This window comes from Gopherus flavomarginatus, chromosome 3, assembly GCF_025201925.1.
Source record: "Gopherus flavomarginatus isolate rGopFla2 chromosome 3, rGopFla2.mat.asm, whole genome shotgun sequence".
Taxonomy (NCBI): domain Eukaryota; kingdom Metazoa; phylum Chordata; order Testudines; family Testudinidae; genus Gopherus; species Gopherus flavomarginatus.
The window spans coordinates 68,636,520-68,663,163 of NC_066619.1; the positions used below are offsets into that span (position 1 = coordinate 68,636,520).

At 37.2% G+C, this 26,644-nt stretch overlaps 1 protein-coding gene across 2 annotated transcripts in view; it reads right to left on the reverse strand.

The window, feature by feature from the left end:
- Positions 1–25,462, reverse strand: part of EFNA5 (ephrin A5) — a 285,432-nt gene extending 259,970 nt beyond the window's left edge. For both annotated transcript variants that reach the window (XM_050945977.1, XM_050945976.1), the window contains exon 1: positions 23,770–25,462. In XM_050945977.1, coding sequence (XP_050801934.1) covers positions 23,770–23,894 — 125 coding nt within the window. In that variant the 5' untranslated portion in view covers positions 23,895–25,462. The remainder of the gene's footprint in view (positions 1–23,769) is intronic.
- Positions 25,463–26,644: the final 1,182 nt, after the last annotated feature.

Below are 26,644 nucleotides of genomic sequence, written 5' to 3' on the forward strand. Positions count from 1 at the left end.
CTTCATGAAAAGCTTTAATGCTTCCAAAGTGCAGGGATTTTTGTGTGTGTGTTTTATAATTCACCAAGTAAGTGAATGCTTTCTCTCATTTCAACAGTTATTTAGACAAGCTGTTGAAAAGGCACTACTGGACACCTATAGAGGAGAGAAGAGGCTGAGGTAACCAACGACTTTCAGCTATGAAATGACATGTTTCAGTAGAGTTCAACAAAACATATCCTAAAAATTGAAACTAAACATATCTTCATAATAATTTGTTCAATACCTTAAAATATTTTATACACTGGTATACAAAAAATGTTTTCCGGACATAAAGAGATGTCAATAATTCTTCAGTAATAAAATCAGAAACAGTGACACTATGCTATTTTAAAGTTAAGAGGCTTTTACTTCTTCAAAAATAAACCCACTTATGTTAATTGGCCCCTTAACCTTAATTAGGTGCTAAAAGTCTAGCTCTCGATAACATGATACGTACCAGTCTGGATCTCAGGTCTTAATTTTTGTCATAATCTTTAAATAAATCTTTATATTGTACTTTAAGTGTCAGAGAATTATAAAAAATATATACATGTAAAATATTTTCACAGTAAGGGTGTGAAGTCAGGCATTTAAGTAAAAGGCAGGACACAATCATTTTTACTGGGTTCCTAACTTCAAGCATCCAAGTGCAAAACTTTTGACATCTCAAAATTATGAATATTAGAAATATGATCACCGAAACGTATACTAAGCATGTGCATAATAATCTCTTAACTAACATACATAAAACCAGCCAAACTCTCCCCTTTTCAGGCTTTGGAAAATATTACTCATTCACACACACTCTCTCTCTCTAGTGTGTGTATGTGTGTATGTATATATATATATATAATGTATATATTATTACACACACACACACACACACACACACAAGGGGGGGCGGTATATAGGCTAATGCAATTACTAGATGCACTCAAAACAATTTTATGAACAGGAATAGGTTCACTTTTTTGGCCAATAATAGTAACTCTCATATATGGTGAACACTCTCCCCCCGCCCATATATGTATAAATAATCCTGATCCTCCAATCAAATCCATTAAGGCATACTCCTGTGCCTGAGCAGAACCCCACTGCTTTTAGCTACTTTGACTTACATAAAGAACCATACAGGTAGAAGTGCTTACCCACATGGATCTAATTTTAGGATTTTGCCTGATATTTGGTACAGCAAGAGACAAAGCTGTAACTGAGATTATTAATTTAATGTCAGATGATAGACTGCTGTGCACTCAGGGCAACTATTTTGCTTTTTAGCACTTAATTGGACCTCTCATTATAAAGGATTCCATAACATCCATTGATTTCAACAGGACTTCTCACATTCTGATTGCAAGCACTCCATAATTTATGAAGTTCAGTATCTGTAGTTCATCCCCACTACTACATTCTATAATTGATCCTTCTGAACCAACATAATCTACTGGGTTAAACCCCCATCAATTAGAGGCACCATAAGAATATACATGGACATAATTCACCTAAAGATATGCATTATAAGAGTTCCACAGCACAGATAGAATGTATTTTAATAGCTTCAAAGGAAATCTTAAAATGCATCAAGTGAAAGATCCACGACCAGGTGCTTTAAGGCACTGTGGAATTACAAAAAATGTGTGAAATTATGTAACATATTCACTGCAATACATAAGCATAATGGGTTGACTTAAGGACATTTTCCTAAACACTGCTTTGTTTTTTGTTGGTATGCATCACAACCACCTTTCTAAAAAATGTAACATGTTCACACATACACACTTTGTATGTGCTCACATAGACTTGTACCGAGTGTAGTACAAATTCTAGTAATCCTAACCAAGAAATCAATTAAACACGAATATATTCTGGGATTTAAAATTGTATTACACAGCTACGTATTATATTCTACTTCCTATTCCTAGATCACGAATTATCTGTTCTTTAAAACTGAATAATAGTAAATAAATAATAAATTTTTATCATTTGCACTAATGAATAAAATCCATCATTGGTCATCAAAATACAAAATCACTTATCTTTATGTTTGTCTTTAAAAAACTGGAGAGTACATAAAGAAGAAACAAATGCCACTGGAAAACTAAAGCAGGGTCAGAGAGTGAGTCACCAAACTATTAGATAACATGGAAGTGAGAAACAGGAAAAGGCATAAAAACATGTTCAACAAATTTCTGAATGCAAATCACCCAGGCATATATGAACATATTAATCAGTTTGCAATGGCGAGGCTGGTGTGTGTGTTTCCTGATCAATCTACTTGAAGCAATGGCTGGTTGAGAATAAACCCTAACCTCTAGGAGAACCATTCTTCATTGTGCTCTGTGATTTTGATCAGTTCATTAAAAACCCACAGTGCCACAGGAAATGTGTTGAATCAGTTCCAATCAACCAGGAAACTGATTAAGATGAATCTGTATTGGGAACAGCTAAGGGAAATGGGGTTTGCGGTCAGTAAATAAATGAGATTTTTCCCCCTTCCTCCTTAAGGTCTATTTCAATGTGAAGCATGAGTAGATGGTTAACAGGTGCATTAGGCTATGTAACTCAACACTATTGTAACCTGCCTCTGCATACATTAGCGCAATCTTCATGCAAACTTGTTTAATAAGTGCTTAGATTATTTCATTTCTTTCCTTTGACGACTCTCAGTCTATAAAGCTTAATTCAAAACAAAAGTTTTCTTTGATAGGTTCAGCTCATCTAACTTTTCAGTTCTTGTGAAATTCTTTCAAACTACAATGAATCCAGTAAAATAAGGAACCACTGAAAAAATTTTCAAAGTTTATGGCAAACCCATTCAACTTTGGGATACTACTTACTTATAAATTCCTATTATTTAAAAGGTGAGGAAAAATAAATAATGTTGACAACAAGGTGGGTGACAACATCTAAGAAAAACAAATATAATCAATTATACACAAACAAACTGTAAATTTAATATTGCACCTTCTAGGAATAATACTAATTTAGTTTAGTTAAGTACTTGCATAAGTGTTTTCAGGACTGGGACGGTTAGAGTGGAAACTGAACACAACATATATTACAATGTGATGTGGTAACAACAGACATCTGCTTTCTAAATTGGTATCTTCTTAAAAATGGGAAGCTGGAGAGGCTGATAAGAATATAATCAGTGCAGCAAAGGAGAATTTATTTATTAAGAATCTATCAGACAAACAAATGTAATAGAACTGGAGACATTTTCATTGAAGAGCCATTTTTTCAAGTACATACAAACTATCTAAGGAACTTACTTGTTACACTGAAATTTCTCAGTCAGAAGAGTGTGATTTTTTTGTGGTGGTTGTGTTTTTAAGGTGGGACTCGGGGGTATGCCAGGTATAATAATTTATTACAATTTCATTTGCTCATTTCTGAGTGACCCAACTGTCAGAAAGATGCACTTATGCTTTAAGGTATTTTTCAAACACTTTTCTATTTAAAAAAAAAAAAAGAGAGAGAGAGTTTATCAACTCAAAAATGGTTTCATTTTGAATATTCAAATTTGACAAGTATGTAGTCCTCAGTTAGGAATGTGCCTTTATTAATTTTGAATAGTATACAAGAATTTTTTAAAAAATCAATATATAAGTGAAAACGCCACATTACGTATGCCAATATATTGGGGGGGTTCCCCCCAGTTTGAGGGCCCAATTCTGCTCCTATCCATTCTGCGACAGGTGCACAGTTTACTTTATTTGGATCATGATGAGCCCTTATGTACGAATCAAGATCCTGCTCCTACTGAAATTAGTGTCAAAACTCCATTGATTTCCGTGGTGCGGGATAAGGCTTCATGTGTTGTTATTCCAATATTAATATGGGTGAGAGTGCATATACTAGTAAATAAATATCTGCTCAATGAAATAAAGCTCCATTTATTTCAAGAGTATATACATATATAAAGAGAAGAGTATGTTTTCACATGTGATGGCATGTAGATATGAGAATGTTGAAATAAATGTGTCACAATCACTATTTTTAATCAAGAAATTCCTCCTCCCCCCCAAAAAATCACAACTATGCAAATAGAAAAATTATGTTTGAGATTTTACAGTCACAAGAGTCAGGACATTCTAATTTTTGGATTTCACAACAGCGGTAACTTGGCTCCACTTGCACACTGCACATTAGGAAGAAAAATTACCCCCCAATACACATACATTATATGGAAACAGAAAAAATATTACTTATAGTATTTTCAAGAGGGCTGAATACCAGTTTTATGATAACAATAACTCTGAATTTTTTTATTTTTCTGCATATAAAATATCAACCATAACACTGTAGCCATTGTATCCAGCAAGAAGCCAGGAGTTTGGGCATTCATACTAAGTAAGACGGATATTTAAGGGGAAAAAAAGAAAAATAAAAAGAAACTGGTCCGGATCCAATCCAATTATTTGGTTTCCTTATACTGTATTTATTGAAAGTCACTTTGCATCTGAAGCATATGAGAAATTAGTCTAAGTCAATATATGCGATTTTCACTAAAACAAAAAAATATCCAGCTGTTGGTAAAAATACAAGTGATATTTACGATTTACAGCATACACAAAAAATATGATTTTAGATTATTGGTTTAAAGGGAAAAATTTACATTATGGGAAAAAATATAAATTTTTCCCTTTTTTTGTCTCACTTCTAACTCTACAAAAGCCTTGCTTATTCTACTATTCGTGAACACAGAATAGCTAATGATACCGGACATAGATCTTCAGCACAGTGGCTGAGTATTCTTACACTATTGCAGTCATAGATATGAGTTATACATGAATCTCTCTGCTTGCTAGGATTAAAATTTATCTGAAAACCATCATATTCAAATTTTTTTTAAAAAGTCATTAATCAATATTCTATACTGAATTATTTTACAACCCTATTTAGCCAGCCTCTGATTAACTGACACTCCTGGTTTAACAGAAGGTTGGCCAAGTACCCCCACAGCAATGCACACCATGTGTTATTTCCACAATTATTTAAAAACCATGTATTTCATATTCCTGGAAATACTATATTGCACAACATGGATTTAGAAAACTGTTTTCATCAGCTATAACCAACTCTGCATATTTACTGCACTTGTGAGTGCATAACATTGAACACTTGCAGATCATTAGGGTACATCTACACTACCAGATGGATCGGTGGGTAGTGATCAATCTATCGGGGATTGATTTATCACATATAGTGTAGCAGACACGATAAATCGATCCCTGATCGCTCTCCTGTCAACTGAACTCCATCAGTGCGCAAGGTGGAAGCAAAGTGGCCGGGGGAGCCGCAGCCATTGATCCAGCGCAACGAGGACACGAAGTAAGTAATTTTAATTCGATCTAAGATTGACAACTTCAGCTACGCTATTCTTGTAGCTGAAGTTGCGTATCTTAGATCGATCCCTCCCCCCGAGTGTAGACCAGGCCTTAGACAATTTTCACAGGATACATTCATCATACACACACTTCCGAAAGATTAGGATTCCACTTGCCGTAGTCCTGTAGGAGACAACTAAAGTACACTACAAACTCATTTTCAGGACAGACAATGTCATGCACTGTCCCTTCCTAAGGAAAGGGCCAATGCAGTAACAATTTTAGACAATGGCTCTCTCAGAATAGAAATTTAAAAAATTGTTTTTATACAGTGCCTTTCATACCTATACTTTTTCTTTCATACTTTTCCGTATGCTTTACAGTAAGGAGATAGACACCTCTTGGACACTGGCAAACATGGGAGCAGCTGAACACTCACAAATAGTTAACACACTGCATTTGTTATCAGAACCAGAGAAAGACTGTTAGCCAAGAATCCAGGCTCATTACCTAGTTGTTCCAAAATGTATTAGGGAATCTTTAACTACAACATGGGCAGCCACCAGAGACTGACAGAAGGGACCACTTTTAGGATTTCACTTAAGAGCCTTACCTAATCCTAGCCAAATATTGTTAACTGTTAGCCAAGGCAAGCAGCTACATGTATCTAACTTCTCTCACACAGAGACGGAAGCCAGTGTTAGGCACTCCACTTCTGCAAAGTTTTCTGTAACCCAGAGTAAGCGCTTGCCCTCTTTGTTGTAGGTTTCCCGTTCCTCCACATTGAGCAGTTAGGAGATCAGCAGTATTCCCTGTTTAATTTCTCCCCACTGCCTTTCTTCTTTTTCTAACACATGCATACTTTAGCCTTGGCTATGGAGTGCTGACTAAGGAGCAACAATAGGAGCTTTTCAAGTCATCAGAGCAGGCTTTGAGAAGGGCTCAGCTCAGAGACCCAGTCAATATTTACTGCAGTTTGGAACCACTGTTTTACAGCTCCTTTCAAGCAGAACTTATCAGTGGGGAACCCTAAGAGGTTGCCGGATTTTATTTTAACATGGAAGATATGAGGAGGTAAACAGATCACAGCCAAAACCACCTTTTTCATGAAAATTATCACAGTGAGAGAAGGAACAAACAAAGAGAAAAAGAGGAAGAGGAAGACCATAAAGGTGCAGAAGATTCTAAACAATGAAACAATTTAGGTTTCAAGACTAATTAGCAATTTAGAATTAGGAAAATCATCTTCCCCCTAAAGCTGATTAGAAGAGTTTGAAAATCACATATCAGACAGCTACAGTATGCAAATCCACTTAAAGTGACCGTAGTTAACCATGTATGCAACGACACTGACCTTGTCAGCTATCTAAAGACCTTGCTTCTTTTTATGCAATGGCAACACCTAGGCTATAGCATGACTAAAGATAAATTATCAAGAATGTATCATTTTCTTTTAGCCTGACTAAACATATTGTTTGATGCTCTTTTGAAATTATAATTAAAATACACCTAAAATTTGCTAGCAGAACAGAATTAGAAAAAGGACACAGAATATTTTTCCCCCCGCTATGACATTAAGGAACTAGGTTGTGTGCACAGAAGTAATTGTCACTGCAAACACGTAAGTGACTTGTTTTACATGGGCAAGAAGTAGGCAGTTACACATTTTCAACCTAGGTAAGCATTTTCCACATACATGTATTTCGTAGGTACAACTTAGGGACCAATTTTTAAAAAAGATTTTCACTAAAATGATTTCTTAGTACAGTACCTTAGGGAATAGCAATCATTAACATCAAAACCAAATAAAATATGACTGTCTTCTAGTGAACTAAAAAGAATTATGAAGGTTAAGTATAACCAGAGCCATTATAATCACCATTTACCTGTTCAAACTGATAGGTAGGTGTATTTTCTAAAATGCTTAGAGACTTGTCCAAACATAGCTTTCACATTTTCCCAGTTTATGTATACTTTTCATCCAAAAGACTCTGATAAGCCATAGTTTAGAATAGGAAAAATTACAGCTTAAAACTTCAAATGTGTCAAGACATATTGAAAATTATAGTTTATGACAGCCCTGGGGTTAAAGGGCATGCAACAGCAGTTCACTACTATTTTTTTTTTTAATGATGGAAAGTTTGTTTTGTTTTTTAGATTCCCCCTCTTCCTGCTTCACTTTTTTGATTTTTTTTTAAATGGAGAATAGAAAGGACTCTAAACTGCTTTCTTTTTTTCCATTTTACAGGTAAAACAGAAATGCTTATAAGGGCAAAATAATAGCTACAAAGGATTAGTGCAATCAGATTACAGACTAAAAACAAGCATGGCTATGACAGAGAGGGATTCTAGAGTGAATGAAAGATGCTGTGAGTGTACTGCTTTTCCAAAGCAGAGTCTGAAAGGAACAAGACTAGATGTTTTCAAGAAAGAAACCTGGAGTCATTTATCCATGAATCACTTCACGGACAGTTTCTCTTCCCCCACCCTTTCATATTGTACTCTCCCGTTTCTGAATCTAAACAGAGTTTTAAGGGAGTGTTATATCATTCTTAAAACAATTCCCACAGGTCAAAGTTAGGAAGAAAATAGTTTTAAAAAGGAACAAAACATGCAGTGAAAACCAATGGAACACAAAAATAAAATGGACTTAGAACACCAGAACTAAAATATTAAGTATAAGAGTGATGCATGGGAAATCTCTTTAGGGAACTCTTTCAATCATGCTCTAACTCCTGAAATACTTTGACACTACTAAAACTAGTCAAACTACTAGCTAGACACTATTTCACTGTATTTAGAGTAGAACTTTACAAATAAAAATCGAGTCCTTCTGTGTTTCTCACTGGTAGGATGTATGCAATGGGAATTGTATGCAAATAGCTGTAGCATCTTGTCAACATATCTGCGAGTGTGCAACCTGTTCAGACTTTTACAATAGGTTCTTCAGATAAATATTACTATTACACACTTAAAGTATATACCCAATGTTGATTTTATTAGCATCTCTACCGCACAAATATGGATTAATACTCCAGGGCACAGTAAGGTTCATCTTCATTTCCCCATATTATTGTCATAATTATGGAACCCTCATGCCACTCAGGTGCTTTTTGAATTGGCAGGATATATTTTCTCCCTCACTGAGCAATATTTAATAATATCTGGCACAATTATGATGTGGACCATATACGTTCTTAGAGCAGAAAACGTTCTCTTTTAAATTAGTTATCTTGATTCATTAACCTACATGTTTTTCAAAATTAGATAGCCTGATTGTACAGCCCAAGAACCTGATCCCGATTTTGATCTTTTGTCCCCTGACTGCTAACATGAAAATGCTGCTCAGACAGACACATTTAAGTGCAATGTCATTACTAGTAGTAACCATGAGGGAAAAATATGAATCTCTAGCATCTTTACCAGATATTAATTCCATTTTAAAACTGTTTCATCCAGGTACTCTGCCCTGATCTAGGTGTGTTAAGGCTTGAGGCTCTCCCAAACCTAGCTTTGTCCCTGGGCATTTTGATTAACGTGTGGAATGCAGAGGACATTTTTGTCTTAAGGGCGTAACTTTTCTAATATGCAAGAAAACACAGTTCAAAGACCTTAACCTACCTCATACTGATTCTAATCTAAAAATCAACAATCTTGTAGGCACCTAGAGCACCTGCTTTATAGAAAACACACACACACACACACACACACAAGATTCAGACTTTCTTCCTTTCTGTATGAGAACAAAAGTCCTAATTGGGTACTGCCTCAATGTCACTGCTAAGGAGCACAATGGTCTGATTTACCCAGAGAAGTTACGCTATAGTCTACAGGCAAACACACTCTGATCAATAAAATTATATTAGCTCCAAACCCAGCACCTAAAATAAAGTGCTTATGAAATGCTTCCAAATGTTTTGTTCTAAAGAAGGCCATTTTATCAGCAGTAAATCAAGATGGCTAATATGAAAATGAAAGGCTAGGATTCCATTTTATATTGAACTATAAAATACAGTTCACTCAGTGACAGGGTCTGCTAAAGTAAAACAGAAAAGAGACTGTAAAACACAAAACCATTAAAAAAAAAAACTAACCTGCATGGGACTAGAAACTAGGGCAGAGAATCTATCCTTAGGCATTTTTGGCAAATAATTTTTGTAAGTTTCAGGCAGAGAGAGTTTGCTGATGGTTATCAAGTGATAGTAGCCAGGAAATAGTAATGGGGAGAAAAAGAACAAATCTCTCACTCGTTATTTTCTCTTCTTTACCCTATGACACTCGTTACCTGCTATGCAAATATACATCAAATGACACTCCAGGACACGTATGGATTTCCTATCACCTGGAATACTAAGAATATTTAACATAAATGCCACTATTTAATAAAGATTCTCTTTATGGTTCTCAAGCAAATGCTCAGTCTGCCTCTGATACATTTGCTAATGAAAGCAAAGATACTATTTGCAAGACAACTTCTGTGCCAAGTTAATAAGAGACTCTGGATTTAAACGAGAATTATGCTACTACATGTGTTACAAATGATGCTCTGTGCAATAAATGTTCCTGGTATTTTTTTTGGAGATGGCTTCAGAAATTAACTTCTAAATAAATCTATAATAGGATCCTTTTAAAAGAGCCTGTGAAGTGATCAGAATAATGCCACCGGAAATCCATGGAATATTTTGCCAAATTCATAGAAATTCACCTGAAAAACCAAGTTATGCACACATTTTTCAAAAACATGTTGGATTCTTTAAGATAAAATACGTATAAGTATGAATACATTATTTGGGCCCTGATCCTACAATGGGATCTGCTAACATGGACCCCTTGACCTACTGAAGTAAATGGGACTCCACATAAGTGAAGGGCTGAATCAATTTACAAGATCGGAGCTTAGTTTTCGAATTATTTTATCTTACGGAGTAGTTATAAGTAAAATGGGCTTATTTCACCAAATCTTGTCTTTTAAAATTGAATCAACACCCCAACTTCCTGAGATTTCAATCTCCTCTACATTTTTCCCATTACATCACACCTCATAAGAGATCTTCCAGGCCACCTAAATTCAACAAAACAAATACATGACAGTATATTAAATGACACCCTCCTACCTCCCTCAGCCCTAATTTAGTTAAACTTACAGTGCAGGACCCAGTGTTTGAGATTCTAGGAAATGGAAGAGGGATGACTGAATCATCTAATATAGAGCTCATACTGCAAGGAGAGTTGATGGGTACAGCTATACTGCAGAAGTAGAAACCCACTTCTCAGCTGGTCACAAAGTTAGGACACCACATAATCTTAGGGCGTGGCTACACTGGCACTTTACAGCGCTGCAACTTTCGCGCTCAGGGGTGTGAAAAACACCCCCCGAGCGCTGCAAGATACAGCGCTGTAAAGCCTCAATGTAATCAGTGCCACAGTGCTACACCCTTAAGGGATGTGGTTTACGTGCAGCGCTGGGAGCCATACCCTTATTCACACAAGTAAGTGTTCATGAGTTCCAGGTGGTCTTGAAAAAGTAACCTATCACGTGATACAGCGTGATTTTGAGGAGATTCCATCGGCTTTTACACTCCTATATCTGATTAACTATGGTCTCCTGACTTTATTCACCAAATAGTTATTATGTACTAAACTGGTCTGTATTGTGTAAGGCGGTGGTTCTCAACCAGGAGTACATATACCCCTGGGGGTACACAAAGGTCTTCCAGGAGGTACATCAACTCATCTAAATATTTGCCTATTTTTACAACAGGCTATATAAAAAGCACTAGCCAAGTCAGTACAAAACTAAAATTTCATACAGAAAATGATTTGTTTATACTGGTCTAGATATTGTACACTGAAATGTAAGCATAATATTTACATTCCTATTGATTTATTTTATATTATATGGTAAAAATGAGAAAGTAAGACCCTAACTTTACTCAATCATTTTTGAATTCTTGAGCTTAGTCAGTCTGTAAAGCATAGTCTACATTTTGGTGGCTATGCAAGGAATAGTAATAATAAAAAAGTGGCACAATGTGCTGTTTCTCTCTTTGACTTTACTTACTGCTTGAAATGTTGATAAAATTTGAATTCTATCCTCATTTGTGTTTATATCCTTATATTTGAAAACAGATTTTTGTATTAAACAGAATTGGGTAAATGTTTGACAAAACCAGTGTTAGACATCCCAAAGCCCTATAGCCTGTCGATTTCATTGCAGATGGATAAAATCCTTCACTTTTTACCAAAAGATTCCTGGGTTTTACCACACTATTGTTTGGGTGTTTACGGATTTCCAGCCAAATTTTGGACCATTCAAGTATATGAAAAAAAAACAGATTATATGAAGAAAATCCAATACATTACATTTATAGTATGTATTTCTGTTAATAAACAGTGAGTGTAAACCTGAAGTTATCTGTTAAAGCAAGGCAATGCATGTGCATGTGTGTACATACTGTTAACGAAAAGTTCATTAAATAAACCACAGCACTAAACTGATTTCACGTTCAACACTCTTACTATTCTCTAGTTGTTGCTTTTTTCTGTACTCCCATTTCTCCAAAAATAACCCTGATATTTACCCAGAAAACTGTGAAGTTAATTTTTTGCCCTAATTTTTACTTATTATTTTAACAATTGTAATAACCACTAATAAATTCCTGGAAATTATTAAAACAAAATAAAAATAGAAAAGAAAGGGCCCTGCACATGGCCCATATCCCCAGATTGTAAGCAGAAAAAAAAACTGACTCTACAGAGTAATTTGAAAATAACTGGCTTCATTCATTCAACCTCTTGATCAAGTTTACTATCCAGCCTGCAATCTAAAATTTACAATAGGACAGACGACTTGCACCCTTTCAATAAATGCAGGCAAATACAGCATTGATCCTTGGCCACAAATTGGATGGGGAAAATAATTCAAGTCTTTTTGAAGGCAGAAATTATGAACATATATGTAAATGGCACTTCCATACAACTGAGTTTCCAATAGTGCTAGTGTGTGGGCACTAAATATATAATGCATGTGTTTATATATGTAAATATAGACACATACACTCACAGTAGAACTGAGTTTCCCCAACAGTGTCAGTATCTGTTATATACTCACAAAAATATATACATACACTTATGCTATTGTGGAAACTCAGTTATATTGATCAATATAATTGTGTATATCTGTACACACAATTATTTATATATAAATCCACTGTAACTCTTGGGTAAACTCAGTTATATTGATAAGTGTGTATATCTGTCTATATACACACACGTACATACATGCACATGCATTATATATTATTAGACACACACCTTCCATATTCTTTCTCCCTAAAAGCAGCGCTGACAATGGTGACAGTAGAGTGTGTAATTAGTTTTTATTGTTCCCCTGACAGTCATAGCTCTGCAAGGACCCCTTGCCTTTTCCATTGTAAATGTTATAGGAAAAAAATACACTAATGGCAGGCGTTTAATTATAGCCACAGCAACTATGATGGGAGCTGTGCCAGAAGTGACTGGCAGCTTTGGATAGCAGATATTCACAAAAATATGTCTTTCTTCCCTATTCTATTGCTCAAATTACTGAAAATGTGGGCTTTTATAATATATTTTCCCTGTGACTGTTTGCTGACAATTTAAATTAATATTATACTGTATTACCACATACTCTAGTGTTACACAGCTTCAAATGACCCCCACCTTAAAATTACTGGGGAATGCTCAATAGGGAAAACAGTATGTGTTCATTCAAAAAAAGTGACATGCTATTTAAAAAGCTCAAGCTATTGACAACATCAGGAACAACAAAATTTCCCACCAACTCAAATTTGTAGTTCACATTTTAAAAATTGTTTTTAAGAAAATAATACATATATTGTGATAGCAGCTAAAGGGGCAACACATCCCTTTACTTTTTAAAAAATATTTACAGGACATTGTCCCAATGTCAAACTATGACAGCTTCTCTAGTTCTGTCACTGAGAGGTGGCTGGTTTTTTGTTTGTTTGTTTTTTGCCTGATTAATTAGCAACTGGGAGTCACTTTTTGGCAGCTTTCGTATCCCTAGTATTTCCTCTGATTTGGCACAAAAACTCTCTGATGGGAGCACTGCTGTTTGTACTGTACTCCTCTTAGTGATAGATCACTAATTTTTAATAAACTAAGCCCTAAGAGAACTATAAAAAGATGCTAAGTGTTTTGAGTCAATAACAGTAAACAAATACAAAAGGGAAAAAGGGTAGCATGTAAAATACTAGGTCTTTTCTAGACTATGTATGCAGTGGTTATCCAGGAGATCACATGTAATCTGAAGAGAGGGGCCTGAATTGGTTCTTATTTACTTGTTCCAAATCTCTGTCTACATCTTTAAAATAGGCTCTAGTGACTAAATAACATGGATGAGGATTTTCCTTGCAGAAGAATGTTGATATGAACCTCCCTTCATTGTTTCTCATCCCTCCCCACCACCAGATGAATGAAATTACTTTGTGAAGCGGATCTCTACGAAGAATGGCCGCAGAATTCTGGACCAAATGGTAGTAAGTTTATGTAACAGTCACAAATCCCTGACTAAACTGAACAAAGCATTATTCCTAAATGGTAAATTTTGGAATTTAAAAGTGAAAGTATCTTGCAATAAAATGGAAATTTGCAAATAGCTGTGGAGTCAATGGCGGAGACGCCATCCCCCATTCAGCTGGCTCTCATATCAGTGACTTCAAAAAACAGTTTGCCATTCTGGTAGCTTAAGGCGCTTTCTGTGCCAGTGCAATGACCATGCTGTGTGAGAGTGTCAGAAGGTCACTACTTTGAAATTCCAGCATCTCTCTTTATTCCCTTCTTTCCTGAAACACGAGGAGGGAAAGTAGGATTGAAAGCTCCTACTTTGTCAACTCCTACTTGCTAAACATAGGAGAATACATGGCCTCTCTCTATGAACATATTTATTGTTCTTTTAAGTTGAATTATTTTTGTTTGTTTTTGTTCAACAGCAACTTTACAGTACAACTCAAGGAAAACCTCATTGATACCAATAAAACTGCAGGGAAAGACAAACTTCTAATGCTATCAAGGGCAGGCAAAATATAAATGTCCAAATTACCCAACCCACTAACTCATCAACTGAGCTAACTAAGGCACTACAAGTTTCTGTTGTCATAACGAAAAAATGCTTTGTATTTACTTTCTCTTCCTGTTGTATTTTTGTACAAGGAGCATAACAGTAGCTGCAATTACAGGTTTAACAAACGCTAATAACTTGGAGGAAAGTTAAAAACTGAAACCTCAAAAGCTTGGAACAGCAAATAAACTCCATAAAGATTTTTTATGTGTTTACCAGATAACTAATTAGAGGAAAAATATTTCAGCAACACTGGTGTTTCGAGGCCTTTGTTGGGGGTCAGTTAAGGAACGAGTTATCTCTTCGTTGTTAAAGCTTGTCATTTCTCCATTCCTTCTCCCTCCCCCACTATTATAGGGCATATTTACTATTATAAAACATCTGTCACAAACCTGTAGAGTGAACCGAAACAGAAAATGTCTATTTAATTTTTAAAGTTCTTTGGAGTCATTTTATTAATTCAAAGAAAGACAATGGCAGAGCTGGTAAAGCTGTTGCCAGCCCGTATCCAATCGCTAACCAATACTGCCGGTCCAATACGGTGGATTGACACAGTAAAGATTATCACCATATCAACAGATAGCTAAGATGATGCCAATTTTAAAATTTATTCTAACAAAAATCTACATGTTTGGTTACACAGCACCACAAATATTTCATCAGAAATAGAACGGTTTTGTTTTTATTAAGTGATTTAGAATTTACTGAACTCCAATTCCACGGTAAAGATAAGAACTTGATATCTGGAGAAACATACTCAGCAGGGAAATCACACTTTAAGCAAAACAAAATACAAACCAAAACCACGCAGTATAATAAATGTGCATTATCAAAAAATCATTATACCCCTTAATAGTTCCCTATGAGATTATATAATGGGACTGTGGGAGCTGAGGAGTATGCATGTATGGTTCTTCATAACAAAGAATCTGAATATATGGATTACTACTTTAAAATACACAAAAAGCAAAAATGCAACATTTCCTTACTAGCCACTAGGGAAGTGCTAAGGTACACAGTACAGCTTGTGCTGGTGGACCACTCGAGTGCAATGTGGATTTGCCAGCGGCTGGAAAACATTCACCCAACAGCATAGAAAGGGAAAAAAAAAACCTCTAGGGAGAAAAGAGAATATAGTCTTCTAATGAACAACGTATGTCTGTGCTACAAAGTAAAGATTAATTCCGGCACAGTGAGTGAGTTTTATACAAAAGCACGTGACGCAGAAATTTTAATCTTGAAAAGAAAACAGGCCAGATATTTGCTATAAAAAAGAACAGAGCATTTAGCAACATTTTAGCAAATTGAAGGGAGACAAAAGTAGAAACCTCATGCTTCTCCCAGTCCAGTTTTTATCTCACCAAATGACTCTCAAATGGTTTAGTCCTTCTCTACTCTTCATTTCCATTTCACAGCTCTCCTCAAGAGCTGAATAGGCTCAACTCAACCAAAACTGGCTCTTTGGAAACTACTTGATGTAACTGAAATGAAAGTAAAAAGTTAGCAAAGCAACCTACTAATGATAATGTAGCAATGCAGTTTTTGTTGCGCAGTTGTCTCCCAGACAAATATATTCACTTAATGATCAAAAAGGAAATTTTAAAAAGTAAAAAACACACTTCTACTGTAAATACTGTATTTATAGATTTCACTTTATTGAAAGTTTTTGAAACTGAAGAATCATTGCCCATTCATACTAACAGATTACAAAGGAGTTGCAACAGAAATTAAAAAACAAACAGGCTTGAAGATTACAAATGAAAACTGACAATCATGAAGAACTTGCTATCAAACATTGGTATTGGCAACTCAAGTATATACCTTGTCAGTTAGCAGAACGTTCACAGATTTAGCTACTAGATGATCTCTCACTGGAATGCGTTTTATTGCTCCTTCACTTAACTGGAACAAATTATGGAAAAACTCTAGCATACCAGATAGCCGAACATGGGTATCAATTACAAAATATTTCCTCTACGTTTTGCAGCACTGAAGAAAAATAAATTAGTCAAACCCACATTTATTCCCAATTTAAATGAAAATTAAGGATTGACAGTTCATTTTCATCTACCTATCAAATGTCAAATATATAAGGGATATTCCTTAAGGCAAAGGTTTGGTTTTTTTTAATTGGAAACTAGAACTCTACCTCAGTGAAATCCAATCTCATGATCACTGTAAAATAGTGTATTCTCTCTTTTCTTTTCAAATGGTTGATTTTAATATAGATTCTTATTTTTTTTAATTGTGTTACTACCATAATATATGGTTTCACTATTTTGCAATCAGTCTTAGGATCCTTAAAAACCTGGGTTTCAACTATATAGAGGCTTGCACACTAAAGAATACAATTCCATTTTAAATGGGCTCAACTATTGTAATCTATCCTGCAAAGAATACAATTAACAGAAACAATGCAAAAGTACCAGGAAGAATTGTGAGATATGAAGATTTTTATTTTTATATTCAACTATGCAGAAGTATGTTACAGTAGGGTTTACTCACAATAGCTGTAATAATCACCAGAAAGCGGTTTCAATAATATGTCTGTTTTAAACTAAACATGTCCATTTAATTATGTTAGTATGCTGCTGACTGACTACATCTTTAAGCAGAAGTGTTAAGAAAACTTAAACAAAACAGAATTTCCTCTTCTTAATAAAGAATACATCATTCAGAAACAGTAGAAGATTAGATTAATCATGAGACCAAACACACTTTTTCAAAGCAGTGCTCAGAACTGGAGAGAAGGACATGGAGTGATTAGAAGAAAAAAATTATTGAGCTTCTCTGCATTTCAATTTTAAGACATTTATTCTTACATAAAACCCTTAACCTGTCAACCAAAACAAAAGGATATATATTGCTAACCAAGGAGGAATTACACTCGACTCATAGTTTCTCAAACTGCAAGAGTGGTTTCTTCTCAATATTGTTTTCTCCTATGTGAACTATTGCTTCATAGCAACATGAACTCCCCATAACCCTCCCACTTTATGTGCTCTTTTAATTAAAGCCTAATATTTAAGCAGTACAGCGTAATTCCTAATGTGGGATTATTTCAGGATAAAAGCAGTAACACTGTATTTTAATAAATGCAGAGAATTGTGAGTGGTTTGTTTTCTGAAGCAGAGGCCTGTAATTTCATGTGTTTCATATTACATTTGTTTATATACATTGCTATTAAGGGAATACCAATGTATGAAAGAAGTAGGGTAGTGGGGAAGGCCAAGAACTAAAAAACACACCTTACAAATATTTTTTTATTTTTAATCAAATGAGAAATTGTAATTTTTTATTGGAAGAGGATGGCTGGGTAACCATTTGTACAACAAATTGTTCATCCTGTGAGTTTGGCCACCTTTATTAATAAAAAAAAACACTTTCATATTCTTGGTTGTTGTTACATTTATGCTATTCTTCCCAGCACCACCTCCTTTTAAAGACACTTCTGTGTGTCTATGTACATGTATGTGTATATATGTATGCACCTCCCTAAGACTGCAAAGGCCAGGACTCCTGAAGGACTAATTGTATTCATTCATTTTCCCAGCCCAGCATGGCACTGGTAGATTGCTGGGCTCACAGCAACAGGGGAGAAAAAGAAAGGCTCATCTTTATCTATCCTTCTCCAACAGGAAATACAGCCAGTGGGCAGAATGCAATGAAATGCCTTCACTCTGAGCATTTGCAAAAGATTAAATGGGAAGAATTTCAGGAGAGTAATTTACCCCCTTAACTAAATTTCCTCCCTGCAAAGGTGAAGGCCTGTAAAACTATTGTCCACTGTGCAGGTTTCATAGAGGGACGCCATGACTGATTCAACCCATTTTTTCAGAGTCACAGGGGGTACAGTAACATTATTAAAATCTGCTAAGCTAGGTGAAATGAACTACTGAAGTCTCTGCTGGTGCATGTTTAATCATAAGAAATGTATTGGGCCAGAGATCTTTTTGTCTTTCGGATTTGAGCTGCCAGATAAAACTAGTCCTCCAAATACAAGACATATCATACCCAAAGAAGAAAGACTGAATACTTCTGGAACTTAAAGCATTATGCCTCTTTTGAAGTTTAACAAATTCTGAATTAGCAATATCAAACGCCTTGGTTCTCCCCACTTTGCTCCCAACACTGATTCAAACTGATCAAACACCTTATACTCTCTGAGCTCCAACCCTTTCCATATAATTTCCCTAATTTCTGCAGGAATATTTCATGATTTTAAAAAATAAACCCATCCATACGACTTGTGCATTTGTAATCAACATGCTATGACCAAATTTTCAAACGCAGGTGCATAAAGATATGCTGAAGTATGACATATTTTTTGAGAAGTCAACAGAAGCTGTGGGTGCTCATAAGCTCTGAAAATGAATCTGAAAAATCAGTCCACTGCTTTCAGGCTCTGATACAGGAAAACACTTAAGTATATGCTAACAGATAAATGTTCACTTAAGTCCTGTATATTACAATGGGATTTAAACATGCTTTTGTGAACAGTGATACTACTGTAAGTGCTTTTGTGAACACAGATACTTCCCTGAATTAAGGACTAAGTGCCTAACTATGGATTCAGCTTCCTAACTTTAGACACCTGCGTTTGGAAATTTTGATCTATTTATGGAATTTACAGGAACACACGCATTTGTTCACTCTGTACTCAACACCTCAAGCAACTATCTTAATGAGAACTCTAATACTGATGAGTCCAATTATGGCATCACTTATGATTATTAGAATCATACAGTTAGAGATTAAAATTATTTTGACTATATAATTTCCAGTAGAAACACATACGTACGCATACATACATAATACATACATATCTATATCTAGAGTGATCAATCCATGAATACAAATCATTATATTGAATTTTAAATTACAAATATTTTTAACAAAGTTATTTATTACAGCCAACAGCATACACCCTTCTCATGCAAACACCACTGATTTCAACAGAATTAGTTCCCTAAGTGAGACAAGCAAGATTTGGCTGTTTGTATTAATGATAAGAGATTTGACCTGACTAGAAACACAAACTATTTAAAGTTCTTTGAAACCACAATCAATTTGTAAATTCTATACAACATGCAACTCTTGAAATAACTTATATAGTTAGACAGAAATTGCAGTCTTGAAATGCAATCCTGTAAAGAGTACAGCACGGAGCACTTACTACGGCAAGTAGTCCAATTTGACTTCAGTAATACTACTCACAATGGCAAGCGCTCAGTAGCTAGCAACTGCAGGATCAGGTCCTAAAAGGGAGAAATGTCGGTGACTGAATCATCATCATCATCATCAAGGTACTGATGAGTTAGATGAAATAAATATGTTGCATTCTGAATGAACTCTCAAAACTATGTTAAACATTACACAGAGGAACGTGGCTATGACAATTCTTACTATTTCGCTACAGTGAAGTGGTACTTCTGCAGTCACAGATGTAAGACTAATGTACTTGTGAATTCTGATCTACTCTTAAAACACTTTAACATCTACAAAATCACATATAAAAAGCACTTGCATAAATTTTCAAGAATACATACTGTAAAATATTCTATCCACAAGTTTTTACATGGTTTCACATATAATAAAGCAACCTTATTTTATCACATTTTAGTAAGCCTCATGTTTAACAGAAGAGGAAAACATTTTTTTTATCTGGAATCAGAGTATGGTATTTATGAGGAATCATATTTTGTTAATTAAAGTGACACAGTAAGAAACAAGCAAAATCATACTTCGAAGTGATTTTTCTGAAAATATATTTGGGTGATTTAAAAATAAATTACTATGTTATATTACTCTTTCATATACGGACAGTATTACAGAAGACATTTTTAACTATTCTACCAGGATTTTGGCATCTATTCAAAAAATATCCAATACAAACCTTTATAATATACTCATGGTGTTTTATTTAAGGAAGTGTGTTTCATACTGGAGGCACTAATCTATTTGCACCACTCATCAGATTGTTAATATGACTTTTTAATAATAATGGGAATTATTTCTGTTTTCATAAGTTGTTTAGTTAGGTTAGTAACTATAAAACCAAGATATAGCTGTACTTGTCAGAAGAACATGAAAAATCTCTTCACCCAGAAGGTTTTGAAGAAACTGTATTGTAGAGCATATTTCTATTTTCTTGTGCTTGAACTGAAATCTGAATTTTTAACTGAATAATTAGTTCATGGTGGATTGGAACTTTGGATAAACATTATTAAAAAAGTAAGCTAAGCTACTATGGTTATATTAGAGGTCAAAGAAATAAAACATTATTTCACCTGTCAATTCAGATTGTTATCATCCAATTAGGTATAGTTTTAGATTGCCACATGTTAGTAAAAACAAAATGCAGTCAATCCTCTGACATAGCAAGAAAAATTACTGAGTTATTACTATTGAACAACTAATTTTAAAATTTTGATAACCAGACTGAATTTTACCTTCTGAACTTAGATACTGACAGAGGCAACATAAAATACAAAGAAATTTTTCCTCCCATCTTCTTATGTTTATCCAAACAGATGTTTGCCTGTTTTTATAGCACAAGGTCGCAGAACTTGATAGGCATGAACAAAATACAGATTTTTACTGCCACTACTCTGTATAACTTTACCATATTTTTAACTCTTGAATAAACACGTTGTATAGAAACGGATACTTTAAAAAAAAAAAAGGCTGCTTCCTATTTTAAGATATCAAGAAAGTGGTTTTTGTTTAGTTTTGCTTTGTTTTTTAAGAAGAGATGGCTAAAATAATTTGTAATGAACTCATGCTCCTCCTGTGTTTGGAGTTTAAGTTTGGAGTTTAAGTTTAACAAAAGAAAACAAAGTTTTCTTTGCAGATGTTGAAAGTTTAAGTTAGAAAAGGTTTTCATTTTGCAGTGTTGTAATATTACAAAGTTTAATAAAAGCATTACAAAGCGACCCATTTTAAATACGTACTACTTACTGTCACACTAAATATTACTTCTACTTTCAAGTATCTTCACCTATTTACAAACCATGCATAATAACCACACACAGAGAAGCAGAAAAGTTAAAATTGTAGACTTTGTTTAAAAAAAAAAATCTCCATACTAGCGACGCATGCCTATCATTTGGTCAAATTTACTCCCTCAAATATTTCTCTCTCTTTACAGTGGAGTAGGTGAACATTGTTTGTTTGAGGGGCTGTTTTTTTCTAAAATGATTTTACTGTGTTTCATTTCAACTTTATTTTAAGAAAACTTTGTTTGATGAGACATGCGATTTTTTAAAGAGGCTTATGCTTTAAAATATATCTAAGTGTGATGGGAGGTAGGACCTTCCTTAATTCTACTCTAGTAGTACTTTAATGTTATGGCTATGGCGACAGCTTTTTTTTTTTTTTTTTTTTTGGAAGTATAGTTACTCATCACAACTAAACATTGTCCAGATAAATCATTATTAAACCTCACTTTCCTGAAAAAGTTGCCACCACAAGCTTAACATTAAAGAATTACGCTAACTAGCAAACTGCAGGCACTTGAAAATTCTGCGGGTTAACTTTGGTGTCACCTATTTTGAAGCCAATGGTATACAGAATACAACAGTATTCTGCAAGCAATGCAGATGTATTAAAAAAACATGACAAGTAACAAAAATCAATGTACTAATCTCAAACCAAACAGCAGTATCAGAAACATAAAACGGAGATAACCTAAAGTAAAATGTCCTCAAATTTACTTTGACTAGCTTGATAGGTTAAAATATATATATATATAAAGTAAATGTGAGTAATGTTAAAGTATATATATACACACTTACATTTACTTTAACAAATACAAAAATACAACAGGTGACCTTTTACCTAAACATACAGATACCATTTGGAACAGGACTGAAATATCATTATACTGAAGTAAAGGGGAAATAACAGGAACACTGCTAGATCCTAAATAAAAACATCTCATTTTAAAGAAGGTTCATTTACCATTATGAATAGGAAGTTTTGAAATAAAAATTATCTTACATTTATAGCTACACCATCCACAAAGATACAAAAAAAATCTTTTAGCACAGTACTAACTGGAAAGGTTGGGCTCTATTTTTCTTGTAAACTATAATTCAAGAACAGTTTGATTCTCACTAAGTGGTTCAGTGAAGAACTGGTCACCCATCCTCCCCCCATCACCCACCAACATTTATAAATGTAGTTCTAAACCCTCAGATGCCCCTTTTATTGTGAGTGCATCACTAACTATTGCACTTGAATTTGATATGACAATTTGAGCAAGAGAAGCTGCCCTTTTCCATGGGAAACGTTCAGTCCTGGACTCATTTACAAGTGCTGAAGTTTTAGAAGTTAGAGGCTTCTTTGCTCCGTTCATGTGACATAACCAGCTTACTCCATCTCTGAAGCCCTGACATGGAACAGCTGCCACATGTGGCTGCCAAGCAGCCAGCTACAGGCTCCTCTACAATCTCAATCCAGGCAAAACATTTCCCTTCTCTCCGTAGTGAAACCGTTTTACAGAAAAGTCATTCCCCCACCCCCAGCACAAACAAACACACACACACACACACACACACACAAAACAAATCCACTATAAACAGGTTCAATACACTGCCGTCTAGGTTACAGTGAAACAGTTCAGAACTTTCATTTCACATAATTATAAAGTTTCCCTGCAGCAGAGGTCAGTATAAATGGGTTCCAGTACCTATCTATAAAAAGGAATTAGATTTAAAAATGTTTATAAACGGATATGCTTACACGTACAGACCCATAAACACAGTTATTAACTGTAGATGCTGCACCTACACTTTGATACAAAAGTATCACTATTTGGCTCTCTAAGGAAACCAGAGTGCCAAGCACTGGGGGGCAGTTGGCCTGATGCAATATTGTTTGCTATGCCTAACCGATAAGATCTAAACTAAGAGTTCCCCTCCTGCAGCACTTAACGCAGGCGGAAGAAGAAAGTTTTCGCCCCTCTTGCAAACAAGTAGGTTTCCTGGCACTGGTCGAGAGCCTCGTACTCCAGCCCCGGAGAGCGCTGCCGAGAAGCCCCTCTCTGTCAGCTACATGAAGTGGGGGGCCAACCCCTTCCTCTCCTTCGCAGTCCTTGCCCCCTCTGCTCTGAGCACGTGTACAGCCTGACGAGCGCCCCGATCTCCTCCTGCCTGTCGTGCTGCTCACTCCGATGCCTGCTGGGCAGCAGCCCCGCGGCCGTCTCACCCCCTCCGTGGGAGAAGAACCCAGCACAGTGGGTGCTAGGGGTCGGCTCTCACGCCCGCCCCTCGCCTAGCCCCACTGCCTTCTTACCTAGGATTGGTGCTGTTCCAGTAGACAGCATAGCGATCGGCCACCGCCTTGGAGCCGGGATCCTGGCTGAACACACACATCCAGAGCACCAGAAACACCAGCATCAACATCTCCACGTGCAACATCACTGAGTCCCGGCCCACGCCGCCGCCGGGGGATCAGTCAGTCAGTCAAGTCACAGCCAGACACACGGAGAGGGCAGGGAGGGGGTCACAAGGAGGCTGCACTGACGAGCCGCAGCGAGACGCCCCCCCAACAGGGTGTGCGGAGGGGGGGGGTCCTTGGGTCCCTTCGGGAGCCGCTGGAGCTTAGTCACCCCGGCAGGGGGAGGTGAGATCCGAGCCGGGCGGCGGCAGCAGCGGGCGGCGGGCGGGGAACATTCACCGGGAGTTCAATGCGGAGCCCACGGGGAGACATACACCGGCGCCGGGAGGCTGTTAGCGCTAGGCTGCGGGTGGGGGTGGCTCCTCTCAAGGCACCGCTCTCCGGCCTCTTGCAAAGTTACTTGGTGGCTCGTGGCACATGCGGGGAGGGGGTTCAATGTCCGTCCTTCCTTCGCAGCCCTCCGGCTCTGGAGGCAGCTGCAACCGGTTCAGGTAAGCGCGCGAGGATGGAGAGGAAGCAGCAGCAGCAGCTACAAATCTTGCCCCTGGCGCCCTCCCCCCGGGGTCCTGGGAACGTGTCCAGGCAGCTGGGCCGTGCGGGAGGCGAATCCGTGCCACAAGTACAAAGTTTGCCGCTGTCCCCCCACCGCTGCGGAATGGCAGCAGGCGAGCCCCGAAGAGTCTGGCTGCTGCGCGGATGGAGTTGGGGAGCCTGCTCTGCAGCACAGAGTGTGTCTTGGTTGGAGGAGACTTCGTGGGGTGGGTTTTTGTCCTTCCTGTTCCTGAGCGCTGGATGCACTACGGAGCGAGCCACAGCAACGGCACAAAAAGCGGCCAATCCAAGCAGTTCTGCGGCGCGGGACGCGAGCAGATGGAAATCAGGGTGTTTTAGGAGAGGCTGTAAAACCAGCCGAACCTCACAGAAGGGGAAACTGAAAGCCCACAAACTCCTCTAGTGATGCTGGTGTCAAGCCGCCTCCTCTGCATAGGGAACGAGCTGGAGCCGCAGGACGAGCAGCAGCAATCTCCTCCTTCGGCTTCCCCAAGTGTCTGTGTTAGAATAAAGCAGGGTCCATCCCTGAACCATCGACTTGGGGAAAAAGGACGAAACAGTTTGAAAGAGCGAAGGGAGGGGGAAGGAAAGCAAGCACCCCTCAGAGGACTACATCAGAAAACAAATCAAACCTTCGTCTTGGTCTTGCCCAGCAGCTTTTCCCTCTGAAGAAAAAATATTCCGCCCTAGCAAGCAAATAAACTTGAATGCAGCGGCGGGGGAGGGGGGGGGAACAAAAGTCAGTTTCGCAAAAAAAATGTTTTTTTGGGGGGATATTTAAACTGTCACGCCCCCTTTTGCAATGCTGGTCCCTTCACTGCCTGTAAATCCGACATCAGCAGCCTAAGAAAATCTAGGAGCCTAGCGCGCTGGGTGTCTGTGTGCATGTGCGTGTGCAACAGACAACTGCATAGATATATACACGGTATATAGAGACACACACATACATACACATGCGTGTGCGTCAGAAGAGAGATCTGGAAGCTGGTGTGTGCGAGGAGTAGATGCACAGAGGAGGCGCAGCCAGCTCGGAGCACAGGCGCTGCTGGTTGATCATGTGGGATTTTTGCATGCAGTTTACTTGGGCAAGGGAGGGGGGATGTGCCGGCGCAGCCAGTCAGTGCACAGCCTGCTGTTTGCTTACAGACTGCTTTTTCCCCTTTTTTTACTCCACCCGGATTGGTTTACAACGCGAGAAAAGAGGCGTTTCCTTATTCTCCCCTACTCCGTGCCAAAATATTATCCAGCCCCACCTTCCTGAAACCCGACTAATTGAATTACAAGGAGATCCCAGTGGTCCCTATATGGACTTGCTGCTAAATGTAACCATTTCAACACAAGCTCTGTCTAGGGGTCCTCTCACTCACATACACGCCCATAAACTCATCCTTAAGAGTGGACAGCTGTCACTGAAAGGAGTGTAGAAAATAATTCAATCGTGCAATAAAGCTCATTCATCACTTAGTTTAGATTTAAATATATGATTTATACGCCACCGGGGATCTGACATCAGCTGTTACTGGATGAGATGTGACAGAACCAATTGAATTGGTTTGCAAATTGCAACTCTAATCTCAAATATTGCATAATCAAATTAAATCGTGGGGTGGTTTAGCAATCTGGAAAACAGATTCTCCTTTGTTTTGCCTTTAATCTTCTTCCAACAATTGTATTTTGGCTTGCTAAACGGCTGTGTGTGTCTTTAAAGTAGTTTATTCAAGCGAGAGTTTATAATAGGGCGTGTCCTGCAAATATCTCATGGGACAATGATCAGACACAAATGTAACCCCGCATCGGTGGAGCTGGTGTTAATGCGACAAAATGAACCGCCAAAAAATACTGCAAGTTCTACGTGTAAACTATAAGGATAAATTAATAATAATGGAATTACTCAGCTCTATTTCATTAACATCTGTCAAAGGGCAGAAATGCCATCACTATGCACCAGCTGTATGCGCTATACTGCAGCAGCAGGGAGATAGATCAGGTGAGCTTTTCCAGCCCTAATTTAAAAGGGTGTGTTGTGTCTATACAGACACACATCCTCTTACCTTCCATTACCCCCCATCCCCAGCTATAAATACGTTTAGCTCCAAAGTTTGCAAAAGCCTCTGGAAGATGTTGGCTGAATGGGACAAGAGTCGTGGACGAGGGCTTTGCTCTCTTTCTATGGCTAGAAGGGGGCATCGACTGCGAAGGGTCACAGTACTACAGTTAC